The following is a 16,304-nucleotide window of genomic DNA, read 5'->3' on the forward strand; positions in this document are numbered from 1 at the left end:
CTCGCGTCCCGCCGCCGCCCTGAGCTGGCCGGAGGAGAAGGGCCCGCGGCCGCTCTTCGAGGAGCCGGGGGAGCCGGCGCCCAAGGGCCTGAAGCGGAAGGAGGAGCGGGAGCGCTCGCCGCGGCGGGCGGCGGCGGGCGGGCGCGCGGCGGTGGCGCCACCGGAGAAGCGGGCGGTGCTGCTGAGCCGTCCCCGCGGCGGGGCCCTCTTCGGCCGCACGCTGCAGGAGGTGCTGCGCAGCCAGGGCCGCGGGCACCGCGACCGCGGGGAGGCCGTCGAGGCCGAGCGGGGACCCGCCGAGGAGACGCCGCCGGCCGAGCCCCCCCGGGAAGGTAGGCTGGGGCGACGGAGCACCCGCGACACCCCGCCCGCCCGGTGTCGGCCCGCTCTCTGAGGCGGCCGCCTTCCCCTCTTTACAGATGCCGCCCCTGCGGCCGCCGCCCGCCGGTCCCAGAGCAGCGAGGGCGCGGAGGGGCTGGGGGGCATGTCGCCGGGCGAGCTGACCGCCATCCAGTGCAAGAATGTCCCCGATTACCTCAACGACAGGACGGTGCTGGAGAAGCACTTCGGCCAGTTCGTCAAGGTTCGACGCATCATGACCAGGCGCAATAAAAAAATGGCTATTCTCCACTTCTTTGATCATGTGAGTGTCGGAAGCGGTGGGCACAAAGGCAGGCTCAAACCTGGGTGCTTGGGGTAGGTCCAGCTCTAGTGAGAGCTGCGCCCGTGTTTGGTGACACAGGATGCCCTTCCTCCAGGGGAAGGCTTTGTATCGTGAGCGTGTGTTACAGACAGGGATGGGAGCATGCTGAGCTGCACCCCAATGCGATAGCTGCTGGAGCTTTGCCTGCCCTTAGCTGTCCCGATAGCATAGGATTTAAACGTGAAACAAATCTTCCCTGTTTATTGTCTCGTGTCACCCCAACCTGAACTCCACGTGCTGATGCGTTCCTGCTTAGGCTTGGCACCACTAAGGGCGAGGTGAGCTTTTGTGGGGTGACCTGCTCGCTAGAAATACTGCCGTTACGTCAGCACTGAGATATTTGGAGATGGCAGTTTGGACACTGCGTGTTCTGATTCTGCTTTGTGCTTAAAAACACACCTTCTGACTCAAGTCCTATAAGCTGGCTATAGCAAAAAGCAACAATTTTTATTGAAACCAGCACAGTCCTGTTGGTTGTGTGTAGGTCTTAAGTGAGAGATTACAATGCAGTAACCAGAATTTTATGTAAATTGGTAAATGTTTCTCTGGTAAAAGCTGCACCGCGTGCTTTGGTGTTGTGAGGCTAACAGGTTTTCATACTCTGCTTTTGTTTTCTTTCAGGCCTCTGCAGCTCTTGCCAGAAAAAAAGCGAAATTACTGCATAAAGATATAGTAACATTTTGGCAAAAGAAGAAAACAAGTAAGTTTTGTGTTTCCAGATACAACTACTGCGTGATACATAAATGGCTTGGCGTCTGCTCTGTTCTTGTTTCCCAATGTGCTGAGAGCAACACGAAGGTGATCTCCACAGTGGGAATGTTACAGTTCTAGAAGTATGATGGTTCTCTTTGACTCTTGATAATCAGACTGTGCTCTGTGCACCACTTCTGGGGGCACTGAAGGTTATTCTTTACAGGAGCATAAAAATAGTTCTACGTTCTGCTTGACATCCTGGCTAGCTCTGTCTGGCAAAGGCTAATAATGAATATGCAGAGGAGGGTGAAAAAAAGAACAAGATGAAGCATGTAATGGCTTCTAGAATAATTTCTCAGCCTTTAACTGCCTGTGACTCGGGAACCATGGGAGCCAGAAGGGGTATATTAGCCCTTGGATATTTCTTCTCTTCTGAAGTTAGCCAGTTGCTTTTGTAAGCTGAGTAAACTTCCAGCATCCACAGTATTCTCTGTACAGTATTCGCAGTATCCTCTGGTACTGAGGAAATTCTAAGTGAGCAGCTGCAAATCGCACTTGGAGATTGCGCTATTCCTTTTCTTAAATTCCTGTTGTCTAAAGCATTTTGCTTCATCTGTTAATGCTGTTTCAGCTATACAAAGGAGCTGAAGACAGTTGAAATGACAGTGTAGATTTACAAGAGAATTTAGAAACCATCTGTGGTCCTATCTAACAGTAGGATGTTCTTTGGGGGTGTTAAAAAACCCGGTTTCAAATGCCTCACTACCTGCTTCAGAGCATGGGCTGGGATGTGGGCTTCCAGCTTTCAGGAAAGCTTCCTGAGAAGTTAAGGAGTACTCTGGAGTGAGTGTCTGGGTTGCTGAGATTGCTGTTCTGCGTTTCTGTTTCCATTTCTTTAGCTTTATGAATGCTGGCTTGTGTATTTTCAAGATCCTAGCCTGGGGATACACTTCAGCTGTCAGCAAATGAATGCTTCATTACAGCTTTGACCAACCACAAACTTGCCTTCTAGAAAATGAACAGTTGCAGAGAGGTCTTCCTGAGAATTAAGATCCTGAAGCAACAGCTGTAGGGGTGCCTGTTCACCTTTGCCATTTTATTGTGCTGTTAAGTCTATAGAAACGTGAATAGCAGTATTCTAAAATAACTAATCTGAAAGAATTTAAGAAATCAAACTGGTTGAAATTTTGTTCCTGCAGGGTGTAGATGAGAAGGCATGCTAACCTCAGTCTAAGCTTGGGTATGTGAAATAAATAATTAAAATGCTTTAGCAAGAGCACTGGGAAATCTGGTTTACATAGATGAAATGGTTTTCATATCCTGTACAGAGAGATGACTTGTGGATTGTATCCCAAACCTGAGAGAACTGAAATTTGGATGATGATTAGACTTCATTTACTGACAATCTGCTGACAAATTATAGTTATTGCAAAGGGATATTTTGTTGAAAAATACTCTATAGAACAGTGAAGCTGACTAGCAACTGGTAGACTTACTTGGTGCAGCTTCTAGTGCAAGTTGTTCTGGAAGTTTTGCATTCATGTACAAACTGTGACTCTTATTTTCTAATAGTATTTTTTTTTAAACAAACTGCTCACCACCAGCCCCGTGGTGAAAAAAGAGTTGTTGCTTAAACTATTTGGTAAGTACCTGGCTTTGTATTTATATGTCACTTCAGGTCCAGCAAAAAGAGAATTTTCATCCAAGGAGAAGAAAGCAGGTGAAGATGAAGGAAGGCAAAGCAGTGAAGAGATAAACTATCAGCATTCCCCTCTTCGAAAACCCTTAATGAGATCCTCTGCCGGCAGTGTTGCGCCTGGTAAAAGGTATGTCTGCTTCTCTGGGAATCCATCAGGTAGGAAACAGGGGGCTTGGGGAAAAAGGATGATCAGCGTGTGCCAAATAGTCGTGATCTTATCAGAGAGTGTGCTTCCCTCATCTCTTCTGGAGTGTGTGCATTACAGGCTCACAGATCTCACACTTTGTTGGAAGATACTTCTAACTACTCATTAAGGCCTTTTACTTTGGTCTGTGTATTTCTTTTGCGTATGGTGTTCATAACAACGTGAGTAACAACACCTGAAATAGTGAGGCATTAACTTCCAGTGCTAGATTTAGCTCAGAACCTTAGTACGTTGATACACTTCGTTTATTTGATATGTTGCCTTGTGAACAAAATATTCTTTTCTAAACAAGAGACATTGGCATCCTACAGAGCAGTGAACTGATTAAAGCCGGGACATGCATTAGTTTATTATTGATAAAGAAAAAAAATCTTCTATTTTTAGTTCTCCAGCAAAGAAGCCTGGTCTTCGAAAGGCACTGCAGTTTGAAGCAGATCTGTTTGATTCTGGTGCTGAAGGGCAGAGCTCAGAGGCCTTGGGAACTTCATTGTCGTCTCTTGGTAACCTGGTGGGATTAGTGGCTGAGACATCTGAAGAAAGATACCGGCTTTTGGACCAAAGGGACAAAATCATGCGACAAGGTTATTTCACAAATTAATGAGTGTAACACCTGCTTCTCTGCTGGGAAGAAATAAGTGTTTGGAGTTTGTTGCAAAGCTGTGAAAATATTACAGAAATGGCTTTAAAGAGAGAGTTTAACATGGCCCAGTCTGTAAAATACTCTTTTATTGTACATATATATATATTAATTTCTTGCAGAACATGCAGCATGGCCCAGTCTGTAAAATACTCTTCTATTGTACATATATATATTAATTTCTTGCAGAACATGCAAAAAACTGTTTTACTTATTACTTATATTTCTTGTGAAAAGTGAGTAGCAGACTGTTCATCCTCTGTGAAGGAGCCATGTTGGGAGATTTGCATCCCTGCATGCTCTTTGAAGAAAGCTATTTGTGTTTGTTTCACTAAATTCAAACTGCTTCACAGCTGGTAATTATTTCAAGAAATGGCCCTTTGTTTCATAGTGTTGGGTCGACCCTTCCATCCTGTTTTTGCCGTTTCAAAGCTCCCTCTACTTTTAATTTGAGATCTTAAGTTTAATATTGACAAACAGATTTCTCGTCTACTTGACGTGGAATTGTGAAATGCCAGTGCTTAGGACACAAAACACTGGGTATCTTTTAGAGCCTTCAGTCTTTTCAGCAAAACTCTCAATATCCAGGTAGGACAGTAGGAGAAACTTCCCCAAAAGGAGTCGATCAACCCTGGGACAGGTCCCAGAGTGGGGGAACCCCATTCTTGTGCATTTCTGACCATACCAAGGTGTGGATACAGCCTTCCTCTGATCAGATGCAGGATAGGAATATCTAGAAACCTTTTCCCATCAGCATTTTTTTTGTGAACTGTTGACCTAGCAACGTACTTATTGACATCCATCCACTGACCAATGTGCAGACTCCAGCTGAGACATCTGGCATGCTTGGGGCTGTGTTGGCATATCAGGGTAATAGCTTGTTATGAAAACAAAACCCAGAGATGCTGTAGTGATTGATCAATTTCATTTATTTCTCTTTAGCTCGAATAAAAAGGACTGATCTTGGCAAAGCAAAAACTGTTGTTGGCACTTGCCCAGACATGTGTCCTGAAAAGGAGCGCTACATGAGGGAGACGAGAAACCAGCTCAGTATCTTTGAATTGCTTCTGGGATCTGACAAGGTATGAGCCCTCTGTATACAGGAGTCTGTTGTTCCCAGGACGTGTTTGCTTACTTCTTGTGTAAACCTGTCAGTGTTATTTAGTTGATTACAGGATTAATTCTGATGGAAAAATTCTGGGGGCCATTTCATTAATGTCTTTCAATTCCCTATTGTAAAACAAGAAGGCTAGATAATTGCCTTTTCACTCTTAAATCATGTCTTTTATTTAGCTACAGACAGGCTTTTAGAACTATAGTTCTAAAACTATAGGGCAGCAGTATAGTGTATCTAGTGTGTGTATATATATATACACTGCTATATATATATAGTAGTATATACATTGTCTTGAAGGTTATGAGTTTAAGACTAGGTCAACAGTTACACATAAAAGAAAAGAAAATATATTTACTATTGTAAATGGTTGAAGGTTATGAGTTTAAGACTAGGTCAACACTTAGGATCCTATCATAAAAGAAAAGAAAATATATTTACTATTATAAATGGATGTGGGCTGTTAGGGTGAACAGTGGAGAAACTCCTTTAATAATCTGCTACTTGCTAAAGTAAAGGTGTGGATGGGATGAAATCCTCCATACTCCTGAAAAGTTGAACATAAGTCCTTAGACTTTGATTCTTTTCTCCACGTCTTACAGGTAGATCATGCAGCAGCGATCAAAGAATATAGCAGGTCTTCAGCAGATCAGGAGGAACCTTTACCGCATGAACTGAGACCCTCTGAGGTGTTGAGCATGACCATGGACTATTTAGTGACAAACATTATGGATCAAGGAGAAGGAAACTACCGAGAATGGTATGACTTTGTCTGGAATAGAACTCGTGGAATAAGAAAGGTAAGCATTGGCGGAGGAAACGTTTGATGATAGAAAGCAAAAGATCACATAATGTTGTAAAAAGCAAAGCAAAAAGCAGTAGTAATTCAAATGTTTTGAATTGCAAAGCGACTCGAGCACAGTTGAAATGAGTTTTCCAAAGGTAGTGCCAGATGAATATGTTCTTCAACTGTAGTTTTAAAATACCTGCAATGCTTTCTTTATCGTTCTGGTTAGGATATAACCCAGCAACATCTCTGCAACCCGCTGATGGTGTCTCTGATTGAGAAGTGCACTCGCTTTCACATCCATTGCGCTCACCACTTGTGTGAAGAGCCCATGTCCTCCTTTGATGCCAAAATCAACAATGAGAACATGACTAAATGCCTGCAGAGCTTGAAGGAGATGTATCAGGATTTGGCTAACAAGGGGATTTACTGCAAGAGTGAAGCAGAGTTCAGAGGTTACAATGTCTTGTTGAATCTCAACAAGGGTGATATTCTCAGGTGGGAACAACAGATATCACTTGTTTTCTCTCTTTGCGAAAAATCTGAGATGAGGATTAAGTCCAGGCAAATTGTAATGCAAGTGAAGAGCTTAGTTGCAAAAATTTTTAGCCAAAGAAAGTGTACTGTAGTAATATTTTATTTGAATCTATCAATAGGTCATTTTAAAAAAGCTTTGTTTTAATCTCCTTGAGTAACTCTGCAGGTAGTAAAAAAAAAACCAACAACCAACCACCCAACCGAGACGGAAGTTACATCTTTGCTGATCTCAATCAAGGAAAACTTTTTTCTCTTCACGGAGTGGTATCCAAGCTTCACTGCTCTGTCTGCAGTAGGATCAAGCAGAAATCGTTTTGTGGGCAGTCATACTTAGGTTTTCTGTTCATTCTTTTAACTGCCTTCCTCCCTAGACATTGGAGGCATGTACCTCAATAATAACATGCTGATTATGCAGGCATCCTTAGAAGGTTAATAATTGGTAAATAATGCAGCAAATTCAATTCACAGCTGTTTGGTTTGGAGAGGAGTTGCATGTCTTGCTTAAAGCTCCTAATTTTAATTGTTTGTTACAGGTCGATATTGAATTGTGATTGTTAATATTGAAGCAAAAGGGGTTGTCTCTGTCTTTTGTCCTCAGGGAAGTACAGCAATTTCATCCAGAGGTTAGAAACTCCCCTGAAGTGAGGTTTGCAGTTCAAGCTTTTGCTGCACTAAACAGCAACAACTTCGTGAGGTTTTTCAAGTTAGTGCAGGCGGCTTCCTATCTGAATGCCTGTCTCTTACATTGTTATTTCAACCAGGTGAGAAAAATGCAGCTGGGTCTTTTTAAAGTGTTAATCAGTAAAACAGTCTGGGACTTTTGGGAGGAAATCTTAGCAGAAAACATGGTAGATAATTAGCCTTAAAAATAATTTTATTCTTGCTTTTTCAGAAGCATTCAAAATTTATTAAGAGTTTTCTGCCATGATACAAAAGGCAAATAGTAAAATGCTCTTATCACTTTTTTCCCATAACTGTATACAAATGCGTATTATTTCCCCTGAAATTAATTGGGAAGGCTTATCACTTTTTTCCCATAACTGTATACAAATGTGTATTATTTCCCCTGAAATTAATTGGGAAGGAGAGAAGCAAGCATGAGACTTCTGGAAAGGAAATACCAACCTGCACTTTCAGAAGCCCTTGCAAGCTTTTTCTTCTGCATAAAAATCACAAAGGGACATGCTCAAAATGAGCAGCATGGAAGAGTAGCAGAAACTAGAAAACAGGTGCATAGAACTTAGAAAGAAAGCTAAATCTGAATAGTTTTTTCTGGATATTTGATGACAAAGTACTGATTTCTTTTAAACATGATTTTCATGTGGTAATGAGGCACTGGAACAGATTGCCCAGAGCAGCTGTGGCTGCTCCATTCCTGGAGGTGTTCAAGGCCAGGTGCCTCATCCCTGCAAATGTTCAAGGCCAGGTTGGATGGGGCTTGGAGCAACCTGGTCTAGTTAGTTGTGTCCCTGCCCAGGGCAGGGGGATTGGAACTAGATGATCTTTAGGGTCCCTTCCAACCTAAACCGTTCTACGATTCATGTTTATAGTATGTTTTGAGGTCTTTAGCTTAGTACTTACACGGCTTTTTCTTTCCCTCCCCCCCAGATTCGTAAAATGTTTATAGTGTGTTTTGAGGTCTTTAGCTTAGTACTTACATGGCTTTTTCTTTCCCTCCCCCCCAGATTCGTAAAGATGCTCTGAAATCTCTTAATATCGCTTACACTGTGAGCACCCAGAGATGTACAGCCTTTCCCTTGGATCACCTGGTCCGCATGCTGCTGTTCAAAGATTGTGAGGAAGCAACCGATTTTATAAGTTATTATGGCTTGAGTGTATCTGATGGGTAAGTGTAAGGAAAAGAGTGTCTGCACCTTAAGATGCCTAGTGGGGTTACACCAATGTCTAGGCTAAGTGTTAATGTGGATCAGCTGATCTTGCAGTCTGCAGCTGGAAAAAGAAAAGAACAGATAAAGGGTAGGGGCTGGGCCTTTTAAGTGAAGTGCTAAGGTAGTGATGGGTGCAAATTTTAATAATATATTCTATTTTTATTGGTATGATTTTGATAGGTTCTATTATTTTGTATCTTTCCCTAAAGAAATGGGGCTTGTATCCATGTAACTACCATGGTTTCCCACAATGGCTTTTTTTGCACCTATACTTCTTATTTTACTTATTTATTTACTTATTTTACTCCGGGGACTGCCTCCCTAGAAGGGATGTTGTGGAAAACCCAGAAAAAAAAAAATTGTTTTAGGTTCTTATCTCACAATTGAATTGTAGTAAATTGCAACTCTGTAGGAAATAAGGATACAGTTTTGCTTCTCAGGAAAGTGACATTATGGTGATGCACATAGGGTGGGATGAAGTTGAACAGTGCAAACTGGTGTTTAGAGGATGCTGGAGGCCAACGGTTTTGCAGATAAGAGAGTCTGCCATGGAAATACATACACTGTAGTGTGTGCTCATACACACTTGCAATCTCAAGAGACTGGAGAAGGCAAAAAACTTGAGCATGCCAGTTAGTGTTCTATTTCCTGTTAACATTCTGTTTTGAAATAATAAATTAGTCAGACTACAGGTGCCAAGACTGGAAGAAGACTGCAGCTTTTAAAATTACTTCTGTAGATAGCCCTGGTGTTTGTCACATGGGATGTAGTCTAGGTAAGATGTGCATGGATAATATACGAAGTGGATAAAAGTTAATAGGAGCAGGAGACTGAATAGTCCATGAGGGTTCCCAGAAGTGTTAGTGCAGCTTGTTCTCTGTCCTGGGAGGGGGTAGCTATGAGAACAGTGTACTCTGCCTTCCCTGCTCTGCTTCCAGGCAAAGATCAAGAACTAGGCTACAGGGAGCAATCCTGAGTGCCCAGTGCCTGTCTCACTTTGCCCCACTAAGCTGTCCAACTGAAAACCTGTAGGAGCTTTGAGGATGTACTCCTGTTTTTGTTGGTTTTTTTTTTTTTCCCCCAGTGCTTACGTGGAGCTGAATCGTTCAGCTTTCTTGGAGCCAGATGGATTACCTAAACCCCGGAAATCGGTGTTTGTCAGCCAGAAGCTAGCTGTCTCCGTTGGGGAAGTGGTAAATGGTGGGCCGTTGCCCCCAGTGCCTCACCACGTGCCTGTGTCCAGCTTCAACGGACAGAACAAGTATACTGGTGGAAGCACCTCTATGGATCAAGCTAGTAGTAGTAGTAGCCAAAAATCCAGCATGGAAGCAACAGGTAAGAGCAAACATGCTCAGGAACATACTGCTGGGTTAGCTCTACGAGTAGAAACTGTTCTTGGCTCATGCGGGTTGAAGTTGCGTGGAAATTTGGATTATTTAAATGTATGTATGCATCTGTAAAAGCTAAGAAGCAACCTTATTATAATATATATATTATATATATTTCCCAGTACAGGAAATACACCAAGGGAAAGGAGTGCAGTTTTTGCCAACATAGCCAAACGTCTAGTTATTTGACCTACTTCAGACAGGCAGCTTCCATTTTCAGTTGCGGATTTTGTATTGCAACTGTTTTTTCCCCAGAGTGAGTTTAATCATGTTGTTTTTCAAGTTAGCTGAACGTATGCTTTTTTGTACTTGTTGAAAGTATGGATATTTTGTATTTATTGGAGAGACGTGTGTAGATGCTAGCTGTACTTGACTTAAAACAGTTGTTTTATTGGAAATGTATATGCGTGGTAGTCGAGGTAATGTGCAATGATAGTTTTGAATCTTTTGTACTCATTCATTGGTTTCTATGATATAATTATATTTTTAACTTCAAGGCAGCAAGCTTCTGTTATGGACTTGTTTTATGACCTAAAAAGATTTATCAGACAAACCAGCTTTTGGAGATAAGAATAGTTTTGCATCTGTTTGTGACTGACCTGACTTCCTTAATTTTTTTCTTCTTTTCTCCCAAGAAGGAAGAGTGGAAAGCAAAAGTGTAGATTTAGATGCTGCAGGAGTAAGAGTCCAACCCTCGGCTCATCTTCTGCCCTCATTGGTACCTCGTCAGCTTGGGGCAGTGCTGCCTCCTGCACAGACAATCTCCCAACCTGCTGGACAACTTGAGCCTCTCTCTTCAAAGCCTCAGCCTGTCTACACAGACACAGTAAGGAAATCTAAATTCATCATGAAGTATTTGGGAAAGGTCTGTGAAACGTAATAAAAGGTAACTGAGTTCTTAGGTTATTCTAGTTTTGCAGAATCTGCATATATTATGTGGAGTCAAAAGGAGACACTTCAGTGCTTTGGATCCTTTGAGAAGTTGTTTCCTTGGACTATTCTGAAAAGAGAAAGCCTTAAGTGATTTCAGATGCAAGTCTGAAAGCCAGTGCTTGCTCTGTCTCCCCCTTCATGGGATAAACAGTCCTGTCTATTTAGTGTTTATTTGAGAAACCTCTGAGGATAGAGTAAGAAAGCAACAGTAGAAAGTTACTATCTTTCACTTGGTAGGTAAATTTTGCTTCAGTAAATAGTATTGAAGTGTTTCGTAATGGCACGTGCTTCAGATGAGACACAACAAAGTTTCTTTTTGGGGGTGACTGTTAATGTTGAGTCTTGAGTAGGTACCCTCTGTATCTGTGCTGTTCCCCTTTTTCTCCCTCCCACAGATATTTAGATAAGCACTAATGCTGAACCCATCTGGAAGTGTCTCATTGCTTTGCAAAGTACAGCTGCCATATTCTACCTAAATGTGGCTATATTTCAGTGAAGATTAGGCCTGGTCATTTGGAGTTAAATGAGTTAGAATGAGAGAAACTCTAAGCTAAGAAAATAGGAATCCCTCTCAAAATTAAATTTTCTTGGCTATTACTTCTGAACTTGACTTGCCAAAAATCAATACGGGTGGCTGCTTTTGTTTCTGGGGTGTTATTAATCTTCTAGGTAGTCTAAAATTTCCAGACTCTTGTATTTGATGAAGTTAGCTTAATTTGTAAGTAGAAATGCAGATGATATTGCCAATCACAGTCAATTAAACAAGGCTGAAAAGCCTCACCCCCAACTCACACGTGTGCCTGGGCCATCCTGAGCGGGACCGTGCCTTGCTTCAGCTGCTCCCTCTGCTGTGTTGCAGGACATCGCCGACGTGGTGGACGGGCTGGTGCACGACGTCCTGAAAGGAGAGTGCAGCGAAGTCAGCAGAGCAGGAGTGGCTTATGTGACTGCTGCCATCTGGTAAAGAGCATTTATCACTGATTCTCCTGGGGTCTGTTGTCAAAGCTGCCATTTGCCGTAGCAGCACCGTGTCTGGGTGCCTCTGCCAGGCGAGGTCTGTAGTGGGGACAATTGCTGATGCAGCTGAGGGAAAAGCAGACCTTTCTTCAGATGTCTGCCACCTCTCTCTGTTGCACGCCAGCTAGCCTAATGGGAGGTGAACTGCAAACCTCTGTAAACCTTGTCTTGCGTGACACACTGCTGCCACCAGAAATGTGTGTTGTGGAAGGGAAGGTGCCTGAAGAGGGGCAAGAGGAGTAAGTCCAGATCTGGCTACTTCCCTGCTTCAAGTAACAGTTCCTCTTCGAGGCAGTTGGTAGAGTCGTAGATGTGGGTTTGTGCCCAAACCAGTGTTAATGCACCAATGTTTTGGTTATTGCTGAACAGCACAGGGGTCAGGGGCTTCCTTGTTTCCTGCTCTGCATCCCTGTGGATAGGCTGGGGGTGTGCCAGAGGCTGGGAGGGGACACAGCCAGGACAGCTGACCCGGACTGGCCAAAGTCTATGGCGTGTGATCCATGGTCAGCAATAAAACTAGGTTAGAGAAAGAAGGAGGTTTTCTGGCTTCCAGGGTGGCCATTGACTGGGGACTAACTGGGCAGTGGTCTGCCTATGGGAGGTGGTGGCTGGCTGCCTTCCCTTTGCTTGGTAGGGGCATGGAGTGTTTTGTTTTTTCTTTCACCAGTGCCTTTCTCTCCATCCATGAGTTTTCTTGCTTTTGTTCTTCCTATTTTCTCTACTGTCCTTGTGCAGGGAGGGGACTGAACCAGTAGCGGTGGGGGTGCTTGGCTGGTGGCTGGAGTCATCCCACCACAATGGAGCAAAGGTGTGCTTGAGAAAAGCACAGGCATAAGGCTTTGAATGAAAACTTTCTGGCTTTGAAAAGAGAATTGCTGTTTCCGCACAGCACCTCGGAGGCTGCCGTGGAGGAACTTGTGACTGAAGTGATGGGGGAGATCCTCAGACAAGTGGCTGGAGGCGTGCTCAGCGCGGAAAAGGAGCGTGTCAAAGAGGAAAGGCGCAGAGTAGAGGAAGAGAGGTGAGTCACTGCTTTTGCTGTGGGCTGTATACACCCTTAGGCAATGTAAGGACAGCTGGTACCAACCCGAGTCCTTGCATGTCTGCTCAGGCCCTGTGTCTTCATCTCACACCAACAGCACTCAATTTATCTCACCTTGAACTGCCCTGGGATCATGCAGACAGGCTGTTGCTTCTGCATTCTCAGGCGATGTGCTAGTTACGTTTTGGTGACCTCGCAGAGCCACTATGAAAATGGTGGGGGACAACTTTGGGAACTTTGATTTGCTTAGAGCTTCATAGAATCATAGAATTGCCCAGGCCGGAAGGGACCTCCAAAGGCCATCTAGTCCGACCTCCCCGCAGTCAGCAGGGACACCCCCAACTAGACCAGGTTGCCCAGGGCCTCGTCGAGCCTCTCCTTGAATATCTCCAGGGATGGGGCCTCAACCCCCTCCCTGGGCAACCTGTTCCAGTGCTCCACTACCCTCACAGTAAAGAACCCCCTCCTCATCTCCAGTCTAAATCTGTTCCCCTCCAGCTTGAAGCCATTGCCCCTCGTCCTGTCACTCCAGGCCTTTCTAAACAGGCTCTCCCCAGCCTTCCTGTAGCCCCCTTCAGGTACTGGAAGGCTGCTATTAGGTCTCCCCGGAGCCTCCTCTTCTCCAGGCTGAACAACCCCAGCTCCCTCAGCCTGTCCTCGTAGCAGAGGTGCTCCATCCCCCTGATCATCCTTGTGGCCCTCCTCTGGACCCTCTCCATCAGGTCCATGTCCTTCTTCTATTGAGGGCTCCAGACCTGCACACAATACTCCAGGTGAGGTCTCACCAGAGCAAAGTGGCAGAATCTCCTCTCCTGAGAGGAAGGTACATCCTGCTGTATGCAGGAACTTCACCTCCCAAGTGAGCTACTTGTCTGTAGATTACTGGGGTAAGAATAAAAAATAAGCCCATCTTTATCTGTATTTTTGAGGGAAACCTGGCTCCACGCAAAGCTCTTTGTCTTTAGAGAGAGAAACCAGCTAGTGGGAACTTAATTTTAAGCAAATTAATTCTCTGACACTGCATGTAGTGCTTGTGTATCTTAAGTGGCAGGTTTGTCATTGTAAATCTTTCCACTTGTGTAAATCTTGCCAGTTGTGTAAATCTCTCCTCTGTCCTTCCAGGCAAAAGCAAGAAAGAGAACAGTTAATAAAGCAGTTGAGCCAGCTGGTGGGTATGGAGTTAATGGAAGAAGTAATAAAGGACAGCGTTCAAGAAGCTTCAGCCAATGAGTTAAAGTATGTACACGTACTGTATGCTGTACTGTGCTGTAGGATGCTTTTTTAAGGGTCCACCACTTCCTAACAAATTCTTACCTCTTGCTTGGCCTTCTCCAAGCTCATTTTCAAAGAGCTACTCTAAAGAGACGTTAAGTGCACTTGATTGTACGGTGGGCTGCCAGTTGCAGTCACGTCGTGTCAGGCAGCAAGCAGTCCTCCAGGGTGGAGGGAATAGAGGCTTTGTCTGGGACAAGGCTGCTCTGTGTGCTTATTTTTATTCTGACTCCCTTACTGATCAGCTGTGGGCTGTCTTGTAGAGCCTTCTTTGGAAGCCCATGGTTAGGGTAAAACTTTGACTTCTGATTGATAACAGGCCTTATTTAGAAGGGTCATAGAGTAGAAGTGTGGAAAACCCCTCCCCTTTGCACCTCAGCTAATTGTGCTTGCATTATGCTGCAGTCTCCACCTCACTAGACATCTTGGTTTATTTCATTTTGAACTAGATGTGCCTTAGAAAGAGACCGGCAGGCCCGTATTGCCCGGTGTTCAAAAGTTGTCTCTGGTCATGTCATGGACCTCTTCCTGGAGGATGAGATTTTCCAGATTGCCAAGGAAACCCTTCAGGAGCTCCAGTGTTTCTGCAAATACTTGCAACGGTGAGTTGCCACCCTGTGACACAAGTGCTTTTCTTGGGAGCATTGGCATGGAGTGGTTAATAGAGCTTGAACTACAGCTCTCTGGTTGCGTTCTTTTTGCTGTTGTCTTATTATCAGCCTCTAATAAGTTACTCGGCTATATGTGGGGAGGGGAGCACGCCTCATTAGAGTCAGGTAATGACCTTGGCAGGAGATTTCAGCTTCATTCTACCTAGAAACTTGTGGTAGTAATTTCTCCTTTTAGTCTTTCTGTTGGATGTTTTTCTGGATATGCCTGAAGTGTTCAGATGGCTGTTGTGACGCTCCGAGTCAGAGGTTTGTTTCTCCCTGTGCTGCCCCAGTGCAGTCAGGGTGAGGTGCATTTCAGGTGGCATTTCTCACTACTAAAGAGAAAGCAGCTGTGGAGCACCTTCCCTTGCAGAGTTCTTTTCTGTCCTAAAACTGAGTTTGTGTGCCTATCCAGGGCATGTGTAAATCACCTTCAGTGTGATAGGGAAGGCTGAGAAGGAGCCTAAAGATGTGTGAAACAAATGTACATGCAGCAGTCAAGAAAACTGGATGGTGCAGGAATGCTTTTTCATAAGCCCTTAAATACTCGAGGAAACACAATAAAATATTTCAATTCATGAATTTTTGTGTTATAAAACTGTTGAGTGGTACATGTTTTGAATCCTTTGGTCGTAGGAAAGTAGATTAGCATCTAAGGATAAAGGCTTCATTATATGTTTTCTCCATGCTGGTGAATTTGCCTTTTTAAATGTTCCTTAAAAATAGAGGAACATTTTTCTTTTTTCCTTAGGAAAAAAAGAGACATACCTTTCTTACTGCAATAGATGTTGCAAAAGTATTTTCAGCAAGCGCTTGAGATATCAGAGAAGCTTTATAATGGATCATTGTAAAATACTCCATGTGCTAGGAATAAACGTGCTGAAAACTGGGAAGGAAAACTGTGCTTGAACTTTTACCTGGGGAGCACAGCTAGGACAGCCGAGGAAGAGATGGAAGAGCAGCAACCAGGCTTCCCTCCCATGATCTCTCTGGCCATGGAGAGCAAGTGCAGCTTGCTGAGCAGAAGGTTGCTCCCTTTTGTCTGCACTGGTTATCTGAATGGGGCACGAGGCTGCCTCTTTTGGACACTGCACAGCTGGCAGGTCTCGTCCTGTGCATCCTCTGAGCTCAAAATCTGCAGCTGTGTGCAGAGGAACAGCCCGAGCCCGCTGCAGCCCCCACGGGCACCCTGACTTGTGAAGTGTTTGAGAACCCAAGGTAGTCTGAAGAGCAAAGATGAGGAAACCTGCTTGGCTTGCGGAAGAGTTTACTAATATGACGTATTTCTCTATTCTCTTCCGAAGGTGGAGGGAGGCAGTGGCAGCTCGCACAAAGTTGAAACGTCAGATGAGGGCATTTCCAGCTGCTCCCAGTTGTGCAGATCCAAAAACCAAACTGAAAGCACTGTCCCCCAGTGCTGAGTGGCCTGTAGCCATGGAGAACTTGTGCAAGAGAATTGTAAACCTGGGGAATGGAGGAAAGCTGGGGATCTCTTGCACGAGGTAAGGATACTTACAGTGACAGCAGTTGGCAATCTGTTTGCTTTTTGGAAGGTAAGCTACAAAATAGCCCTCTTTGAACCTTCATTGTGAACATTAATGGTTCTGTAAAAGTGCTTGTTCTCAAATACTGCCTAAAAGGCCCTCTCTGCAAACACCATGACAAAGACTGCAAACGTAAAGAAGCCCTTCTTCTAGTAATGGCAACCTTCAAAATTGCCTGCAGTACTTTTCAGGTC

The 16,304-nt window shown here is 44.2% G+C and overlaps 1 protein-coding gene across 1 annotated transcript in view; it reads left to right on the forward strand.

The window, feature by feature from the left end:
- Positions 1–4: 4 nt before the first annotated feature.
- Positions 5–16,304, forward strand: part of MCM3AP (minichromosome maintenance complex component 3 associated protein) — a gene marked incomplete at its 5' end in the record, with an annotated part of 28,617 nt that continues 12,317 nt past the window's right edge. The window contains 17 exons of the mRNA XM_014949206.1: positions 5–332; positions 420–643; positions 1,325–1,403; positions 3,075–3,222; positions 3,685–3,881; positions 4,880–5,019; positions 5,654–5,851; positions 6,068–6,336; positions 6,974–7,136; positions 8,061–8,221; positions 9,349–9,599; positions 10,288–10,478; positions 11,445–11,545; positions 12,492–12,623; positions 13,767–13,880; positions 14,366–14,518; positions 15,871–16,068. Coding sequence (XP_014804692.1) covers positions 5–332; positions 420–643; positions 1,325–1,403; positions 3,075–3,222; positions 3,685–3,881; positions 4,880–5,019; positions 5,654–5,851; positions 6,068–6,336; positions 6,974–7,136; positions 8,061–8,221; positions 9,349–9,599; positions 10,288–10,478; positions 11,445–11,545; positions 12,492–12,623; positions 13,767–13,880; positions 14,366–14,518; positions 15,871–16,068 — 3,047 coding nt within the window. The remainder of the gene's footprint in view (positions 333–419; positions 644–1,324; positions 1,404–3,074; positions 3,223–3,684; positions 3,882–4,879; positions 5,020–5,653; positions 5,852–6,067; positions 6,337–6,973; positions 7,137–8,060; positions 8,222–9,348; positions 9,600–10,287; positions 10,479–11,444; positions 11,546–12,491; positions 12,624–13,766; positions 13,881–14,365; positions 14,519–15,870; positions 16,069–16,304) is intronic.

Source organism: Calidris pugnax, unplaced genomic scaffold (assembly GCF_001431845.1).
Source record: "Calidris pugnax isolate Ruff unplaced genomic scaffold, ASM143184v1 scaffold75, whole genome shotgun sequence".
Classification (NCBI taxonomy): domain Eukaryota; kingdom Metazoa; phylum Chordata; class Aves; order Charadriiformes; family Scolopacidae; genus Calidris; species Calidris pugnax.